Consider the following 18617-nt stretch of genomic DNA (forward strand, 5'->3'; position numbering starts at 1 on the left):
GGTATTTAAATTTCTCCAACCTAATTTCACGCCGGCTCCCACAGATCTGTGATACAGAGGAGACTTAATGCATGAATCAGAATTGATGAAAACGTAGTATTTGGTGCTGTTGTCAGATAAAAAATAACTTTTTAGTGACTAAGGAAGGAAGGAAGGAAGGAAGGAAGGAAGTGCACATCCTTAATCCTTCTTTGTACAATTCATAACACTAAAGATCAAATCTCATGGAATCCCAGTTCAGCAGATACAGTTTGAGTAACCAGTAGATGGGTTTCTGATAGTCTGCAGTTCTGCTCCATCAAACACTGAGACCGGATTCACCAAAATACAATACATCCCTGATTCTCCTCTGACGCTCTCTGCTTTCCCATGTAGCTCCATGATTGCTACTCAATGAACATTAATATGTGGAGCAGGGGACATGTGAGAGAGTAAATCTACAAAGAGGACAAAATCCAATTACCTCCTACTGGGGCGAGTATCACACATAGGATCGTGAACTCACACAGCCTAGGTAATTGTCAGGGGACATTGAATCTTGCTGCATGGGAGCCTGGAGTAATTCTCCGACGATGAGAGCCCGCGTGTCTGCGTTGCTACCTCAGTGCTTTCAATTTATTTAAGTCGGCTGATGTCCATTAAGAGGCAAGGTGAGTATTGGCTCAGTCTCAGTCACAACCTCTCCTCCCTGGAGACCGCCGAGCGTCGGGCCTCGTCTGGTCTCCGACTGACGATGCTGCCACATTTGTGGCTGCAAGTGAGGCTTCTAGCAAAACCTAGACACGTCGCCGCTGGGAACTCTTTGAGCATGCAGAGGGCAAAAACCCGCATTATGAATGGTATCAGGATCTGCTGACGACAACAAAAAAATATTTTGGATGGGATTTTGTAAATATTGAGCTTCATGATGCATCCAAACGCTAGATGGAGACGCTTTCAAGAAAGAAGCTCGGCAGTCTGGAAAACTGCAAAACAGCAGCTGGAACTTTAGTCGCATCAATTAATATTCATGTTCCCCATCATCCCAAGAGACTAATTTAACACACCTGATCAAATCAATAATTTACGGGGGGAGGACCAGGGAGGACAGGGAAAGCAATGAGACAAAGGAATAAACCTTCTTATTAAACCTGCTCCCTGGCACACCTTTACCAGAGGGAGTACGGTCCAACAGATCTCCACACCACTCTGAAACAGAACCAGACTTTGCAGTGAGCTAACTTCACCATGCAGCTGTCTCATCTTTAGCTGCACTGAGTGGTGGACCCCACATGTTGGACACTCAGGTGAGGTCACCCACCTGGAGGATGTGGAGATCCCTCCTGTTTGGCTGCATTAGCTGTAAACACATTGCAAACAGAGCTATGAACGTAGCATAAAAGCTGCAAGTCAGTCGACCCAACGTTCACTGCAGGACAGCAGCAGAAATTCAGTCCGCCACCACATTAAAGGGTTCGTACAGCAAAGGAGCTGTCAGTTTTTTTTCCAACCTACAGAGGACCATGTGATCCCATATCTAAAGCCAAACAATGAAACCCTGGAGAACTAGAGCTACGAGGTTTGCATACAACAACAGCACTACTACATCAACATCATGTGGAAAATGCAGAGCGAAGCTGAAACAGGGAAAATGAGTCGCGGCATCAGGCACGCCATCAATCTTAGTGCAGACTGCCGAAGTAATTCCACACAACCACAAAGCATCAAAGACGACTTCATGGAGGCCTTGATGCTTTCACCGGCTCTTTGGCTTCCTCTGACACCTCATGAAGGTGATGAAGGTCAGACTAGGTCAGAATGCAGTTACTTAAAAAGAAAAGATTTCTTACGACATCCATTCGAGAGCAGTGAAATCTGTCCGTACCTTTTACCAAGTTAAGTAGCGACTGTTTTATTTAGCTTGTTGACCACCTGTGCATCAAAATATCCAGACTCAACTGTCCACATACAAACTCTGCCTTCAAAGTTTGCTTGACCACTCTACACACCAGAGAACTCACTCGGCCTTGTTGAACTCTTCAGCTGTCACACAGCACAGAGCAGACAGGTAGATCGACAGGGTAAAGAGGTCACTGACTCACCCTTTTCTGGTCCTCCAAGCAGTGCAGCACCGGTTTCCTCCTCGGGTGCTGTTGTGGACTCCCCTCTGCTCCTGCCTCCATCTTCCCATAAGCGAGTGAGTCCTCAGGGTCTTCCACAGCTAAATATCCTTTTTGGGAACGAAGGGAAATACCTGCTCAAAGTATTTCAGTCCCCTTCCCACTTGGATCCCAGTTGTGGTGCATGAATGTCTATCCAAAAAAAAAGAAAATATGTCTGTCCATCAGCTTTGCACCGTGAAAAAGATGGCACCCGATCTCTGGGGGGATCCAACCTCAGCCACATGCCGTGTCTCGGTCATATCGTTTCCTGATGGTTTCTCTTTGCGGTTCCTGGTCACGAGGGGCCAGCCCAAAGCGAGCATCAGGGCAGGGAACGGGAACCGAAGACAAGCAGGATGGTTCTCTCTCCCAGAAACATCATCAAATCTTAAAGGAGGATTTGATCATCATGATCCTCTCTGCTGCCCAAGAGTCAATCTGTCTGCCACTGGAAAGAAAATGTGGGCAGGCTTTGGTTTCTAAAATGAGTAAACTTCAGTTTTCCAGGGTGAATCAACCAGTGTAAAAAAAAAAAGGAAAAGCAAAGCAAAAAATGTCCAGCGAAAGCAGATGAGTAAAAACTGGTGTCACTCACAGCAAAGGTCAAGTGTGGTATCCTGACAGTGAACAAGTGCTTGTGTGGAGAAAGAAAACAGAGTTAAATTTAAGTGTTATAGCAAAGGCTTTGTTGACACAAAGAACCAGAAGACATGCTAAACGCTAAATTATCAACAAATGCAATGAAAAGACCAAAACCACAAATGAGTGAGTCCATCTATGAGTGTTTACACTCAGCCACAAGCCCATTCCATCTTATTCCTACACCCATACCATAAATAAGGATTTGTATTTTCCTAAAACAGCTGAAGTTTATAGCAAATGTCACTAAAGCTGGAAAAAAGGTGCATTTTTGGGAATCTATTCAGTCGAGGCTTAATCCGCATTTGGTGCTCTTGTGAGTATTTGCAGCAGCATCTAAACGAAGGAACACGACCCCGGTGCGACAGCCTGGCTCACTTGTTTGAGCAACAACTGAAGCCTATGGCACTGAGGAATAAGATGCATCAGATTTTACATAAACACAGGATGAACTCAGTGTTGGTTTTAGTCTTTTCATGGAAATTGCTGACAGAGAAAAAAAACCACAGAATATCACCAGACTTCTTATTTCAATGCTGCGACGTACCATTTGTATCTACCGCATACAGGACACTGTTTACTCAACAAACCGCCAACAAATAGCTGCAGATGTGAGCTTCTCAACATTCACACCAGAAAAAAAAAACACTTCTTAAAACATAAGCAGCTAACTTTTGGTTGCTCACAAACTTACTATCGTGCAATGCGGTTCTTGTTAGATGTTATAAACGCGTTTTTTTTCTGGCTTCCACTTGACAACTGAAAAAAAAAAACTCATTAACTTAAGAGTTGCAATCTGGTGCACATTGCTCGCCAAAGGTTTGAGCTACTGCAGCATCCCTGCAGGAGAATCTGCGAGCACTCTCAGGCTGCCTGACAGACCGGCTGCCGCTCCGAGCTTTCTGGAAACTGTGCGTAATTGCCTACATTAACGAACAAAAAATAAACTGCGAGGAGAAATAAACATTAGAGAAGAGTTTCCGCGGTAAGAAATGATGCTCACCCCGCACTTCTCTGTTCCTTTCCCTCCCGGTGGAGATGGTCCCTGCCTCGTGCGCAGCGCTGTCCGTTCCTCTGGCGGCGAGCGGAGCGGCCAGCTGCTGCCTTCACGTGCTGTCGGAAACAGAGCGGGCGTGTGATGGTCAACAAAAAGTTTGCAGGACAAACTGTTTCCTCTTTGGAATTTCTTTTTTTACATCTGTGCCTTTAACATGTCGTTTTTTTTTTTTTTTTTACTTTTTCCCCTTTTAGCTTCAAGTTTTTATGTTTTGATCATTGTGTAAACCACTGTTTGACCTTGTTTTGCAACGTGATGCATAAATAAAGTTTGCTGTAAGTATTTTTTTTACTGATGATGATGACAAATAACTATCCATTTCATCCTTTCATAAAACAGCCCATTTCTGTTATCCTAGGCAGTGAAAGTTTGTGATGGACATCTGCCACTATTTTCTCATCACTATTTTATAGATGAACAGAATTAACTGAAAAGATAAATAACAGATTTATTGATAAGTGTTAATGAAAGCCAATTCTTAAGTGAGAGCATTAAAAAGTCATTTGAAAATGTCATCTTGGACAGCGGGAACTTGTAACAGACATTTTCTTGCTATTTTCTATCATTTTATAGGTCAAATGACTCATCAAGAAAATAATCAACAATGAAAATAGACTTATAAATAAACTTGTAAAGTTAAGTTTCCCAGACTCTTTGGCAGAATCATTGACAAAGTAGTAAAATTATTCCTTTGTCATAGGCAGACGTATTAGTAGTGGTTTTTTGTGGATTTTTTTCTGATATGCAAGGAAAGTTAAACTGGGTCCATTTTTAATCACAACCCAATGAACTGCTATGAACTTACCCAGTCGGAGTGGGTGCTTTAATTTACGAGGAGCACGTAAAGGCAGCATCAGGGTCCCACTCGCTTTCTCTCACATCCGTAACATTACGTCACTGGATGCTTCGAGCTCCGCCGTTCTCTCCCAACATCCTTGAAGGCGCCCGTCGGTTTCCATGGTGACTCACGGCAAGGAGAGCTTTACCGCCACCTAGCGCCGAAACAGACAGGTCAACGACAGGATGCGGAGCCTCTGCAGCTGTATTCTGAAAGCGGGCACTGCATTTATTTGCTAACTTTAGTTATTAGTGTCTTCGCAGATTCAGATAAATAAATATATTTATGGAAAACAAACAGCGCAGTGGTGGAAATTTAAAATGATTCATCAACAGCACGAGAGGACTGAGCAGTTAGGAGGCGTCAGAGTAAACATTCACTATTACTCACACATCTTACGCTCCGTTGAATTATGTATGTGCCCTGTCACCAGTGAACACAACAGAACATTTGTACATGGCAGCTTCATTATTTACCCAGAAACCCTGAAACCAACCAGCGCTCCTGTGTTGGAACAATAGCCCACCTGGCCCCAGCCCCCAACTAGATTTTAACACAGGTCCCATCTACAAACCACGGCCACAAAATGAGCTAATACTTCAGGACCTGTGTTATTTGATATTGTACTTCAGGGGTGCTCATTCCACCCAAATTTGCAATTCATCAAATTACCAAAACCCACTGACAGACTGTTAAGCAAGGACATTTAGGGGGGACCCATGGGAACTCTTGGGGACCCTGGGGCAGTTGACTGTATTGCCTGCCTGGTAATCCAGCCTTGATCAACACCTCTCCATCCCTCCGCCTTCCATTTCTTATTTTGTGCTGTTGCTGAAATGTTTCCTGTAAGCCACTAAACATCCTTGCAGAAATGACCCAGTGCAGCAGCTTTAATCAAACAGCTCTGTTAATTTGAGTATTTACTGTATAATGTGGCATCTGAAAATGCCAAGAATAGTTTTACTCTTTTTACGCTTTTTAGTTTAAAATTCACTCTTTGTGTTTGACCAGACAGAGTTGAGTTGCAGAGGAAGAGTAAAGCCTCCTGTTAGATTCAGATAAACCTCTGAATTCACATTTGAGAAGGAAGACTGAGTAAAGTGCATTAGTAAAGAATCAGTACCTGAGTACTTACTCCACCTCTGTCCTACTGTAGATCCGGGCTGGAGACGTAGGACTCTTGGTGTCTCCTGTCTGGGCCCGCCTCTCTCCTCCGTGCAGGAAGTGCGGGGCTGGAGCTGGGCTGACGTGAGCAGCATGCTCAGACTGGGCGGGCCAAACGCTGGTGGTCACCCGCACAACTGGGAAAACTTTTCTCCACTGTAGTAAAGTTGACCAAGGTACAGGCCACCGCTTACAAGCAGGGTGGGCATTAGGGATCGGAGACCCGCGCAGCTTTTATGTGTTTACTTAGCCGCTTTGTGCGCGGAGATCTGTGATCTTGCGTTAAAAATCCACCTTTTGAAGCTGGAATTCACAACACGTTACCGCGAGGATGAGGAGATTCCTCTGAGCACGGCTTATATCGTGGATTTTGGTGAGTCTACACATATTTGTGAACTTTATCCAGCTTTTAAAAAAGAAGAGAGAGAAGAAGAAGAAGAAGAAAAGTGTTTGGTTTAAGTAGTGCTGTGGTTTCGGTGTCGCTGGGTTACCGCCTCCTCACTGTAAACCGATTCACACGCAGGCCCGTGTAACTTAAGCTACAGTTGTTATCGCTTCTTTAAAGCTTTTGAATAGAGCCGGGGTAGAGCCGCTGGTGTGTGGGTTACGTTTCTGGATTGTCCGGTTTTTCCGTGCTTCGGTGACTGAGTTGACTTTTAGCCCTGAACCGTATCAGACAGGCGGGCTCCCGTAGCTACGTGACAGAGACAAACGGTTAGCCGCTGTGAGACCGGGTCCCCTCAAACATAAAGCGGCGTTTTCCTCGTAACGTTAGTGACGATTCGCCACAAGCGTTTTCGGTTTAAAGCGAGCCGCCGCTGTTACCGCACACACGGTTCCGCGCCAAGGATTTCAAAAACAGATTACCTGCGCGGGACAACCTTAACTTCCGCTACGCTGCCTGGCGCCGCGCTCCCATTGGCTGCCTCCCGCGAAAAGGGCGGCACCGCTGCGTCCGTTGGGCCCGAGGATTCGATGGAAGGCACGTCAGTTACCGCCAATATCATTGCTGTGTTTTGATTAGATTTAACCGGATATTTCTGATCAATACCGCCACCCCGGGCGAGACAGGGCGCGATGTAGATGATCTGTGGGGGTTAATCTGATCTGTCCACCGGTATATTATTTAACTCAGGGCTGTCACGCGGGAATAAAAATGTTGGTGCACGACAAATGTGTTGCGCTCAAAAAGCGGTAAGGCTGAGTCCCTGGTTAGTGTTCTGCTGAAATAATGAATGAGCAGCGTTCATTAACTTATAATCACGGACTTAAATTAATTACTACGGCAGACAAAGTGGAATAATGTAGGAAGCTTTCAGATGAGCATGTTTAAAGTTTGTTAGGTGGAATAAATGTTAGCTAGTATAAGTTATAGCAATGGTAGGAGGGTATTATAAAGTTTTTTTTTGTATATATTATAACATGTACTCTTTAAATTCTTATGCTAAGGTGGACAATGTCAAGTACAACGCCTGAATGTCAAAACCTGACCCAAAAATCTCTTTCAAAGGTCAGTAAGTACAGAGGACTTTAAATGTTTGTCAGATATGATTTGTTCTCTTGTTTTTAATGAGAAATACCCCAGAGACAATACCTCAGCAGGAATGAATGGGCTTGTATCTTAATCATTAATTTTTCTGTTTCCCCTTTCGCTGACTAGGATGATGGCTTTGTAGCACCCCAGGTTCTGGTAACTACCCCAAAGAAATTATTTGGCACGTGTGCGGTGTCAGCGGAGAACCAGCAGACCATGGGTCCCCTTACTACACCTAAAAAAGGAAGAGAAGTAGGTTCTATTGATCCCTGGACGCCGACCTCCAACCTTAAAATGCTCATCAGTGCTGCTAGTCCTGATATAAGGAACCGAGAGAAGGAACTGTGCATGGACAACGACGGGCGGGAAGGTCTTGACTGTACACCGGTACAAAAAAAATCCTAGCTTTAACACATAGTAGATACTTACTAATAAGTCAAGGTGCTCAAAGGAATATTATTCTCACCTGCTGTTCTCTGTTATCTTTCTGTAGGACACTGAAAATGGAGAAGAGTCAGAGAAAATGATCAGCAGAAAAGAAAAGAGTCTGGGTTTGCTTTGTCACAAGTTCCTCGCCCGCTACCCAGATTACCCAAACCCTGCCCTCAACAATGACATCTGCCTGGACGATGTGGCCACTGAGCTCAGTATGTCTTCTGTCTCACTCTTTGTTGTCTCTTTAACTTAAAGCAATTATACAGTGTAATGGCAGCAGGTAATTGTTGCTTTTCTAACTCTTCAATCTATAATTTTTGTTTCTGTGTCATTGTGTTTCACACGTTTTCTTTTCGTCTGCACAGACGTGGAGCGCCGGCGCATCTACGACATCATGAACGTGCTGGAGAGCCTGCACATGGTGAGCCGCTCTGCAAAGAACCGCTACACGTGGCACGGCCGGTCCAAACTGGCCCAGACTCTGGCCATTTTGAAGCATGTGGGCGAGGTGCACCGGTACGGTCAGCAGATGCAGCAGATCCGGCAGCGTCTCCTGGACAAGGAGTTCGACTTTGATGGCGAGGAGAAGGAGAACAAGGAGGCCGTGGACTTGGAGAGCGGGGAGCAGGGACAGAAGGAGCTCTTCTTTGTGGAGCTTCCAGGCGTAGAGTTCAAAGCAGGTGAGAAGCTGGAGAGTCTTCTGTAATAGGTCTGGCCCACAGTACTGCACAAATACTGCTTCATAGAATTAAATATATAAGATGTAAGTACAGCAACATGCTATTTTAATTATTTATATTAATGCTAAATTTCCACGTCCCAACCTGCTATTGGTCCCGTTCAGCCTCTGTTAACAGTCGGAAGGACAAATCTCTGCGGGTGATGAGCCAGAAGTTCGTCATGCTCTTTCTGGTGTCAAATCCTCGCGTGGTCAGTCTGGACGTGGCAGCGAAGATCCTGATCGGAGAGGACCAGGGTGCTGACCAAGACAAGAACAAGTTCAAGAGTGAGTACAGAGCCTGTCAGATAAACCTGTTCTTCAGTATTAGACAGGGTCAAAACAAAATGGTGCTGATGTGTGGTTTTTAGATGTCATCTTGGAGAAGAGTCTCCTGGCATCTATGGGTTTTTTGTGTGTTTGTTGTTGTTGACACCCTGTGCTGGCAGTAGATAATCGTGCTGTTTGCTCATGTGTTTGCAGCCAAAGTGCGCCGGCTCTATGATATAGCTAATGTGCTGCGGAGCCTGAAGCTCATCGAGAAGGTCCACGTGACGGAGGAGAGGGGGAGGAAGCCGGCCTTCGAATGGGTCGGGCTCGTAGAATTCCCTCAAGTCAAAGGTATCGCCGGACCTCTTTCCCATTTAGGTTTTGGAAGTTTTATCTTAACGGTATTCTTGTCATATGCATGAACTACCGCATAAGCTGAAATACATTTCAGGACTTTCAGTTTCTCTTGACTTGTAATTTCCTGTAATATTATTAATATTATTAATATTAATATTAATATTATTACTCTCGTTTCAGACTTGGAGCTCCCCACATCCGAGTCCCCGTCAAAGAAGAAAAATGTGCTGGAGACACGCACGTCTGTAGACAACTGTGCCAAAAACCTCTTTTCATCACCCGGGACGAAACGCAGTTTCACCCGACATCCCTCCCTCATAAAGCTGGCAAAGAGCATTCAGGACGACCGACGCAAGATCAACTCAGCCCCCAGCAGCCCTGTCAAGAGTGCGCTCGGTGAGTATAGAGGATGTCACTGCTGTGGTGTATGTTCGTAGATAGGGAGATGACACTTACATCCAATCTTTTCTTCTTTTGGTCTTCAGGCGATTCGTCAAACACAGACTTCCCAAACAAAATGGCTCAGCTTGCTGCCATCTGTAAGATCGAACTTGACCAGGAGTCTGTGTAAGTTTGGTTCTGTTCAGACTTTTATTCAGCCCGACGATCATAAACTGACCTGCTGTTTTCAGCTCCCCCACCACAGATTTTATAATGGGGTCATTGCATTAAATGAGAGTGCTCTGTTCTGCTTCTGTTCCAGGACTGGAGCTGAAAATCCAAAGCCTGCTGCTGCTGCTGCTGAGTTGGACGCAGCTGCTGTGAAGCCACAGCCAAACTCCTCTAATTCAATGGAACCACCTCAGGCACCGTTACTGACTCCGACCCAGGAGCCCGGAGTCAGCACAACTGTCCACCTCACCCCCTGCACCCCGCTGGCAGCCCAGCCCGCAGGCTCCGTCGCTTACATCCCAGCACAGTGTTCGCCCCTGATCCCTGTGCTGCTACCTCAGCAGCGGGGGAGCGGGCCCTACGCCGTGTATTTGCACCCTTCTTCCCTCAGGCCAAACCCTCTGGCCAGGCCGCAACCGACCAGCCTCGCCGTGCGCTCCATGACCTTTGAGGATAAGACTGGGCAGAGTCCGACGGACCAGTCTGCTGCTAAGAGCCAGCCGGCCCCCAGGGCGTCAGACGTCAGCCCCAAGGTGCTCAAACGTCTGCATTCAGACTCGGCCAGAGAGAGCAGCCCCTCCAAAGCCAAGAGGGCCGACCACAACTTTAAGGTTAAAACATAAAGTACTATTTCAGCCTTATGCCTGAAAATAGATTCATTTTAAAACACTGAATCACTTTAAAACATCTTGTCTTTTACTGACATACAGTATTTCCCACCCCCTTTGCCCCCCTCCCTCTTTTACCTGGCCTCCTGTAGGACACCTCTCCAAAGCTGTGTGATATCCTTCAGGTTCGTCTCAAGGGCCGTCGCACCAATCAGCTCTCGAGCCGGCCCTCCCCTCGCGCCCTCCACCTAGATCCGGAGTTTGTCAACACCCCTGGTGGTGCTACAGCCAGCCAGACACTAGAGCAGAGCTTGGAGACCTTCCTGGACAGAGAGGATAAGACAATTAACTCCGACAGTGAGGCAGGATTAACGCCAGTCAGAGCCGTACCCCTCACACCTGGACATCTCCACACTGAGGTAAACACACAGACACGCTGCTTTCTGGGGAAACATCAGGGAGGCTTTCGAGTAAAACTTATGCATGACATTTGTTTCTCTGCCCGCCCAGACTTTAGTACCGGCTGGATACCTGATCCCAATCTCCCAGCATTCCCTCATCAGCTACAAGGAAACTCAAGGATCAGGAGGAGAAAGCAACAAGGCCCCAACTCCCACTTACAACATCTACCAAACACCAACTGCAGGTAAATATGGAGTTAAATGTGAAAAAAAATGTTGATTTGAGGTCTGAGGATGCAACTGGAACTGTCTGTGAGTCTGCTCGCATAATAACAACATCAAAACAACATCACTGGACTGTTTTTATTTTTTCGTCAGCAGGATCCCGACCTGCCCCAGCCCAGGAGATTACACCCACCAGTGTTCGCCTTCACAGACCCGCGGCTGGTGCTGCCGACTCTCCGTGCACCGCCCAGCAGTCTCGCCGCCTCCACAGCCCCAGTCCTGCCATCATCAACTTCACCATGCAGAACCTGGGTCTGATCTCAGGCTCCAGCCCAGGAAATGCCTTCGCTGCCCCCCAGACTCCAGAGCGCGCCAACACCCTGTCCAGCCCGTTGCCGGGCCCACTGGCTCTGCAGCAGAGAGGCATGGTTTTCATCAAACCCGTGTCCCCGCTGCCTGTCCAGCAGTCTGTCTCTGCACAGCCGGTGGCCCTGATCAGTGTCCAACAGGTACGAATAAACTCTGCAGTAATTTCTTTGCTTTGTACTCTTTGAATTGAATGTAAACACTGTAGCACTTCTTTACTTTAAACACCAACTTCATCACATCAACAATTTGTCAGCGTGTCGGAAACTTCAGACCTCAGTGTCAGCAGTTTTCATGAGAACAGTTTGTTTGGGACATGTTGTTCCAACGAGAACTGTTTGCAGCGAGTAACAGGAAATGCAGGTTTCATTTTATTTCTTTATTCATCCTACTAACTGAACATCTGTCTGTTGTCCAGCCTCTGATGACCACCCCCAAAGGGACAGGGCTCCCCCAGCACAGCTTCTTCCACACGCCGGTCCCCCTCTCGCCTCTGGCTGCCGTGGTAACCACTGGTGGACACTCAGGCCCCAAAACTGTTTACATCCCTCAGAGGAAGCTGGACGTCACCACTGAAGACTCCTGAAGGAGCCTCTCTGATGTCTGTGTTCATGATGTGTGTATGGGTCTTACATATGTGTGGTGGATGGGTGGGTGTTTTGTTTTTTTTGTTTTCTGTCAGTTTAGCATTTTACAGTATTCATTACCTCTGAACATTTCACCGGCGGCCTCACTGCCTTCATTCTTATCACAGCCAGCTCTAAAAATAGCTGCCATGCAGACGTCGGCTGTGGCCCAGCGAATACGTGGGAATTAGATTTCAGAACAGGTTTGCCAGATACTCATGAACACTATTTTCATTCTCATTACGATTCTGGTAGAAACTGTTTTCATGGGGCTTAAATCTTTGTAACCTATTGGAGGAGAATTTTTTTGTTTGTTTGTTTTTTTTAGTTAATTCTGCTCGTGGGTGTTGTAAATACAATTTTTTCCTTTAAATTTCCAAGAGTAGCAAAAGTTACATCAGTGCTATAAACAATACACCTGGATCAGGTGGATATTTGTTTGTTTTTGTTTTTTTACTGAAAGGCAAGTTTGATTGGAAACACTGCTGATTGACATGTTGTCGCCAAGTAAAACCTAACAGGATCACTTTTGCACATATTAACTGTTATCCCCTCCCCTCTTTAAAAATGGAATTGTTAAGAATATGTGAATATTTGTGATACATTCTGAGACTAATCAGACATTTTGATATTGATTTTATTTATAAGGAAATTATCTTTGTAATGTCCTGCTTAATGTAAAATGCTAAATAAATTTTAATGACTTTTTTTTTTCTTAGAACATCAAGTCATTTTGTTTTTTCTTTTGGTCTGCAGTCACACACGGTGTATTGGATACGCTTCACCAAGATTTATGACAGATATGACGTGGACGTGCAACAATTCTTTTTATTATCTATTAATATGATCATCTAATGATTCATCATTTATAGTCTATAAGATGACACCTTCAGATTGCTTGTTTCACAAAGATATTCAATGGACATCAAATAGAAAACAGGAAGTAGAATTGTCTAATCATTTCTTATGGTTATCAGAGTATGAATAATAATTCATCCAGCGTCACCAGCAGGTCATTGGTTCCACTTGTTGAACACATAGTTTTATAACAGAATGCCTCAGTTTATTGTAGATTATGTCTAAAGTCACTGTTCAGTTATGCTGCAAAATGAACGAACCTAAACCCTCAGGAGTCTCTTCAGTGAACACACTGAACATGTAAACTCTGTATGTTGTAGAGTTTACTATTAATTAGCTGAATGGACTCTTGATGGAGTATTAATATAAAATTTTATATACATTAGAACCACTGATGGTTATTTTGCAAGAATCTTTTTTTTTTTTTACGAACTATTATATTAAATTCAATATGTTTTAAATTGATATATATATATATTTTTTTTTTTTTCATTTTAATTTTCTTCCTTGTTAAATTTGATAAACTGTAAATTTGGTACTTTTATACAAGATATTTTTGGTGTCTCTCGATGGCGCCTGTGAAAATAAAGCTCTCTTCAAGTCTTGAACTCTTGAGTTTAAGTGGGAGGTGGAGAGATCCGTCTCCCTCTCATCATTACAGCTAAGAGTCAGTGTTTCTGAGCCTGATAATCAGAATTACTTCCTGTTTTGTTTCTGTCTGAACAGATCAGAAGTGTGCTTGGTGGTTCGAGTATCTGGGATCAGGCTGTTTTTTTTTTCTCCTCATTTAACTGAACAAAATGAGCGATGAGATTTGAACATGAACAGGTGATAAACCAGTTTTATTAAAGTAAACATGTCCTCTACATCACAGCGACCCTTGGGTCAAACTTCTAAATAAATTCTCCATGTTTTCATCCATTCACCCAACTATTTTGTTTCCTGGTGAGTCACTAGGTCACTAATGCAGCTCAACCATGTGTTCATCCATCCAGATGAGCAGTTGTCACTTCACATGCTTTGAGCCGATGCCTCCCTGTGTGCAGCTGTCAGTCAGGGTTCAGGTTCCTGTGTCCGTCTGTGAGTCCAGGACAAATGTTTGTCCCCTGTTCAGGCGTCTTTCAGCCTGTGATGGAGGGTCAGAGGGCTCTGCTCCGTCACAAGTTATTTTAGGAGGATAGTTTCACTGGAGTGTCAGCGGTGGACTGTGGTGATGGCGAGATGGACGGTATATAAGTGTTCAGTGCAGCGTTGGGAACCCGGGCACACAGACTTGGATTCAAGGTAAGGACTCGTTTCCTTTGGATTAGAGCTTCATGTTCGTAGTTGGGTGGTATCTTACAAAACAGGGGTCAGGTGGTTGAACTATAAGACGGATATTTGTCTATTTTAGTTTTTATAGGTGGAATTACATTAAGTTTATCTGCCCTTTTTTTTCCCTTTTTGACAACCACACCAACATCAGGAGTCAGTTCCATGTCGTGTTTCTGGTTTGGAGAAAATTCAGAACTTTCCAGCAGTGTTTTACTGTCAGGCCGTTTGGCTTCTGTCTGTCTGATGTCTCAGTAAAGCCTCTATTCCTGGAATATCACATACCAGTCCTGTGAGGTGATGGGCAGCCTCTGGTATGAGCGGGAACAGGAATGTCAAACAGGGTTTTTAGTGAAGGTGGCACTGAAGGGAAAATCAGAGTCGACGAAAACCATCAAAACTGATGGAGGAAGGAAAAAGGTCAAGATTTTAGGTGATTATTTAAAGACCATTTAATTTGATAATTCAACAATCCAGTTAAAAGATCTGAATGGTGTCTCTGGGAGAACAGGGTGAAGGATGTTATGTAAAAACTGCTTTGTGATTATTAAGTAAAGCTTAATGGGCAAGAAGTTCCAAACTCATCTTCCCTTGAATTATTTTAAGATATCAGCCGAACCATTAGTTGATTAATGGATCAATTTATTTAAAAATAATTGGAAATGGGAAAAATTCCGAGCACCTTCTGCTTCCAGCTTCTCAGACGCTGAAGATGAGCTGCTGTTGTTTATCACTGCAAACTGAAAATCTTTGGCTTTTTGATTGCTGGTGAGAGAAAAGTAGTAACTTTAAGATGTCACCTTACACCATGAGGAATTTTAAATTACTTCTTTTTTGTTCCTCTAAGATGCCAAACTGGGGAGGAGGCGCCAAGTGCGCAGCCTGTGAGAAGACGGTGTATCACGCGGAGGAGATCCAGTGCAACGGGAGGAGCTTCCACAAGACCTGTTTCATCTGCAGTGAGCAGACCGGTCCTCTGTTCTCGTCTCTGGAGTGTCATGGTGGATCAGCGGCCACTTAACGCTCCAGTGCTGTTTCCCTCTGACCCTCTGTGTGTCTCACTCGCTCTTATCGGCCTTGTTGTTGGCACCTTTGGGTGCTGTCGATGAAGAGTCACACAACAGCACAGGAGCGTCCATCACTGTCTTCATCTTCCGTCTTGTTTTGTGGTTTCATTTTGTTTAATTTCCATTTCATTATTTCTTCTCTTATCTTTGGTTCATTCATTTTTCTTCATTTCTGTCTTCTTGCCTTTTTCTTTTTCTCCTTTCTTTTCTCTTCATTGTTTTTGCTTGTTTCCTTGATGTCCCTCCCGTTCTTTCCTGCCTCCTTCCTTCATTCTTTTCCCACCTTCTTACATCCTTCCTCTCTCTCTTGCTTCTTTTTTCTCTTCCCTTCTTTTCCTTTTGTTCTTTTATCTCTTTCTTTGTCGTTTTATAGCTTCTTTTACTCTTGTTCTCATGTTCTGGTAGTTGAACGGCTCCTTTCTGGGTTTGACAGACAAGCAGAGAATTCCAGCACAGCCAAAGATCTTAGGCCATGACCAGATCTCCCAGCTGCAGGGGTCTAATCCAGGGACGCAGAGAGTGGACACACACACATAAACACACACAGGTTTACTGTTCTCTGCACAAACACAAACACTGTCCGCCTGGTTGGGCGTGAGTCTGTGCCGGATCGTCCCAGTGGGAGCTCTGAAAGGTCTCTGCGATAAGCTCATCCATCTGCTAAGTGTTCATCTTTTCTCCAACATTCACCTCACACTCTCCTCCTCGTCCTACAAATAGAAACACAAGACATCTGACTACGTGTAATGCCACCGTTGACTGATAAAACTAGCTGGGTGGGACCTTTATTTAACCTCCATTACTCCACCATGACACTCAGAGTCCTCAGGGTGTGGGCAAACAATTTCAGCCAGCCACACTGTCACAGGTTCAACTGTGTGTTGTTTGTGTTTTGTTTTGTTTTGACGCAGTGAGCTGCAGAAAAGGGCTGGACAGCACCACAGTTGCAGCACACGAGTCTGAGATTTACTGCAAGTCCTGCTATGGCAAGAAATACGGGCCCAAAGGCTACGGATACGGGCAGGGAGCCGGGGCTCTGAGCTCTGATCCTCCTGGACAGAACGTAGACCTGCAGCCTCACGAGTAACAACAACAACAACACGTTTTATTTGAAGAGTGATTTTACTTAGAGACTCGAATTTCCCTGCATTTATTTGTTGATTTGAGTGAACTTATCCTTTAATTATCAGAGCTAAGCTTGTAAATGTCGCCTTTCTCCAGCATGATGAAGGTTTCCTCCTGAACACAGCTTGAGAGAAAGTCTTCATCATCTGTTTTTTTTTTTTTTTTTTTTTTTTTTTTTTACAGCTCTAAACCGAAACCCTCTTCAGCGAACTCGAATCCAAGCAAAGCTTCCCAGAAGTTTGGAGGCTCAGATCGCTGCCCTCGCTGCTCCAAAGCCGTCTACGCCGCAGAGAAGGTGATGGGAGCAGGAAAGGTAAAGACCATCATGTTGGTGTCTTCAATTTGGCATTTGTCTACCTTCCCCCCTCCGCCCCACCTCACCCCTCTCCTCCCCACCTCACCCCCCAGCAGACTGACAGTAATGATTTAGATGTCTCAGCCCAAACAGAGCAGCTGACTGTCATCTAATACTGCAGTTGTTATAGTGGCTGTGGCCAAGAACACCTGGGAAAGGACCCAAATGGAGACACATTAGGCAGACTGATGAGTGACACGGTCTCTTAACAACAACAACAACAAAAATCACTGGCATAAAGTCAGCAAGGCCAGAAAACAAAGCTCAGGCAACTCAAAAAATCTCCCACAAAGGAGACGAGCGCAGGAACATCAGGGCTTAAATACACTGAGGGTAAACGGCAACAGGTGATCCACATTAGGGCGGAGCAGACAATCAACCAAGGCGGGAAACAGACAAAGACAGGAAGTAGACTAGATGCACGGGGGCACAGGATTTCAAAATAAAACACGAAATACTGAACAAAACTTGAAAAACCAAGAGTCCACAAAGAGTTCAATCACAGTCACCAAGGAGCTGATCATGACAGTCGCATTCAGAGGGTAAAAATAACTAATCCAAAGTTGCATTTAGTCGAAAGCCGTGCGAGAATACTTTAAAAAACAACAAACAAGACAAATCAGTCTTCCTGATCATTTAACACTTTGTTCCAGAGACCAATATCTCCACAGTTTAGATCATGAAATAAACAGAAAATCTCAGGGTCACACCACACAAGTGAATTTAATCAGGCAGATTTTGATTTGACTGAGTCACAATACTCCTGTAGTGAACTTTGGCCTCTAGGGGGCGCAATTTGGGCTCTTGATTATAGCTTTTATTTTCCCTGATTATTATTATTATTGTGTGTGTGTGTGTGTGTGTGTGTGTGTGTGTAGCCCTGGCATAAAACCTGTTTCCGCTGTGCAATGTGTGGTAAAAGCCTGGAGTCGACTACAGTGACAGACAAGGATGGAGAGCTGTACTGTAAAGGTACACACACACACACACACACACACACACACACACAAACAGAAAACACTGTCCATCATTAACTCAGCATAGTTTTCTAACCATCTCTTCAGTGTGCTACGCCAAAAACTTCGGCCCCAAAGGATTTGGACTGGGGAACGCCGCCATGTTGGAGGAACGACAGTGAAACACTCAAACTCACATCCACTGTTAAACTGCAGCTGCTTCCACCCAGACTCAGCCTGCACCCTCACTCTGAACGAGGCTCAGCGACGAGCAGATGATTCTGTGGAACTGTGAACTATCATCTTACTTTTACAGCAGAACAACCTGGTAAATGTTGCATGAATAAAAATATTTTGATATTTTAAAATGTACCATGTTTGTTTATGAAGAATGATATTATATCTAGGAATAAAGGAAAAAATATTTTACATTATATATTTTAAATTAACTGACATAACTTCGTAGAAATCAGATTTCACTTTGACATAAATTTTTTGTAAATTCCTGTCAAAAAAACAAATGATATTGACTAAGATTCAATTTATAAAAGCAATAAAAGGGGGTGAAAACTTTTTACAGGTCCTGTTTGTCTTTTGTTTCACTGCATCTTTCACATCAAACAGAGAACAGCAGAACTCATTAGAACAGATCACTGATTTTAGATAAACCTGTGTTGTTTGTGTTACTAATTATAGCTTTGATGTTTACAACTGCAACACAACTCGCCCAACCCTGTTTATAAGTCAGGGACTTCACACCACTGTTTCCTCCAGCTGTGAAAAGACAATTAGCGGGGCCTCAACTTGTTAAAGTTAATTATTAATAGAATCTTATTTGCATGCATAAATAATTCAGTGAAGTATCTAATTAGAATAATCAAGGCAACAAGTGATTAACAAATGGAACAAGTTACTTTTTCCCAAACAATTATGTGTGAGCAGCCGTGCAGCTCA

General features: G+C 44.3%; 2 protein-coding genes across 4 annotated transcripts; both read left to right on the forward strand.

Annotated features, from left to right (window-relative positions):
• Positions 1-5962: 5962 nt before the first annotated feature.
• e2f8 (E2F transcription factor 8) lies at positions 5963-12712 on the forward strand. Of its 3 annotated transcripts, none has more exons than XM_041039867.1 (14): positions 5963-6212; positions 7289-7349; positions 7500-7760; positions 7867-8020; positions 8174-8488; positions 8653-8814; positions 9010-9147; positions 9334-9549; positions 9639-9720; positions 9857-10376; positions 10526-10792; positions 10884-11019; positions 11153-11508; positions 11784-12712. In XM_041039867.1, the coding sequence occupies exons 2-14, from the start codon at positions 7296-7298 to the stop codon at positions 11949-11951; spliced, it is 2829 nt and encodes a 942-aa protein (XP_040895801.1). In that variant the 5' UTR covers positions 5963-6212; positions 7289-7295; the 3' UTR covers positions 11952-12712. The 3 variants fall into 3 exon arrangements, with proteins under 3 accessions (XP_040895801.1, XP_040894217.1, XP_040895038.1); XM_041038283.1 differs by lacking the exon at positions 5963-6212 and adding an exon at positions 6926-7033; XM_041039104.1 differs by lacking the exon at positions 5963-6212 and adding an exon at positions 6928-7033 and having other exon boundaries at positions 11156-11508.
• A 1280-nt stretch (positions 12713-13992) lies between these two features.
• On the forward strand, positions 13993-18236 carry csrp3 (cysteine and glycine-rich protein 3 (cardiac LIM protein)). Its single transcript, XM_041044769.1, has 6 exons — positions 13993-14133; positions 15008-15119; positions 16139-16310; positions 16536-16665; positions 17586-17679; positions 17772-18236. Exons 2-6 carry the CDS (start codon positions 15008-15010, stop codon positions 17843-17845), a joined length of 582 nt encoding a protein of 193 aa, XP_040900703.1. The 5' UTR covers positions 13993-14133; the 3' UTR covers positions 17846-18236.
• Positions 18237-18617: the final 381 nt, after the last annotated feature.

This window comes from Toxotes jaculatrix, chromosome 1, assembly GCF_017976425.1.
Source record: "Toxotes jaculatrix isolate fToxJac2 chromosome 1, fToxJac2.pri, whole genome shotgun sequence".
Lineage (NCBI taxonomy): Eukaryota > Metazoa > Chordata > Actinopteri > Toxotidae > Toxotes > Toxotes jaculatrix.

What these genes read in the sequence shown, in the direction of transcription:
- e2f8 (XM_041038283.1), top strand. Translation starts at nt 6,996, where the DNA reads ATGTTGGTGCACGACAAATGTGTTGCGCTCAAAAAGCG. An exon ending in AAGGTCTTGACTGTACACCG is followed by an intron (nt 7,761 to 7,866) that starts GTACAAAAAAAA and finishes ATCTTTCTGTAG; the next exon opens with GACACTGAAAATGGAGAAGA. An exon ending in CCCTGATCAGTGTCCAACAG is followed by an intron (nt 11,509 to 11,783) that starts GTACGAATAAAC and finishes TCTGTTGTCCAG; the next exon opens with CCTCTGATGACCACCCCCAA.
- csrp3 (XM_041044769.1), top strand. Translation starts at nt 15,008, where the DNA reads ATGCCAAACTGGGGAGGAGGCGCCAAGTGCGCAGCCTGTGAGAAGACG. An exon ending in GTAGACCTGCAGCCTCACGA is followed by an intron (nt 16,311 to 16,535) that starts GTAACAACAACA and finishes TTTTTTTTACAG; the next exon opens with CTCTAAACCGAAACCCTCTT. An exon ending in AGGTGATGGGAGCAGGAAAG is followed by an intron (nt 16,666 to 17,585) that starts GTAAAGACCATC and finishes GTGTGTGTGTAG; the next exon opens with CCCTGGCATAAAACCTGTTT.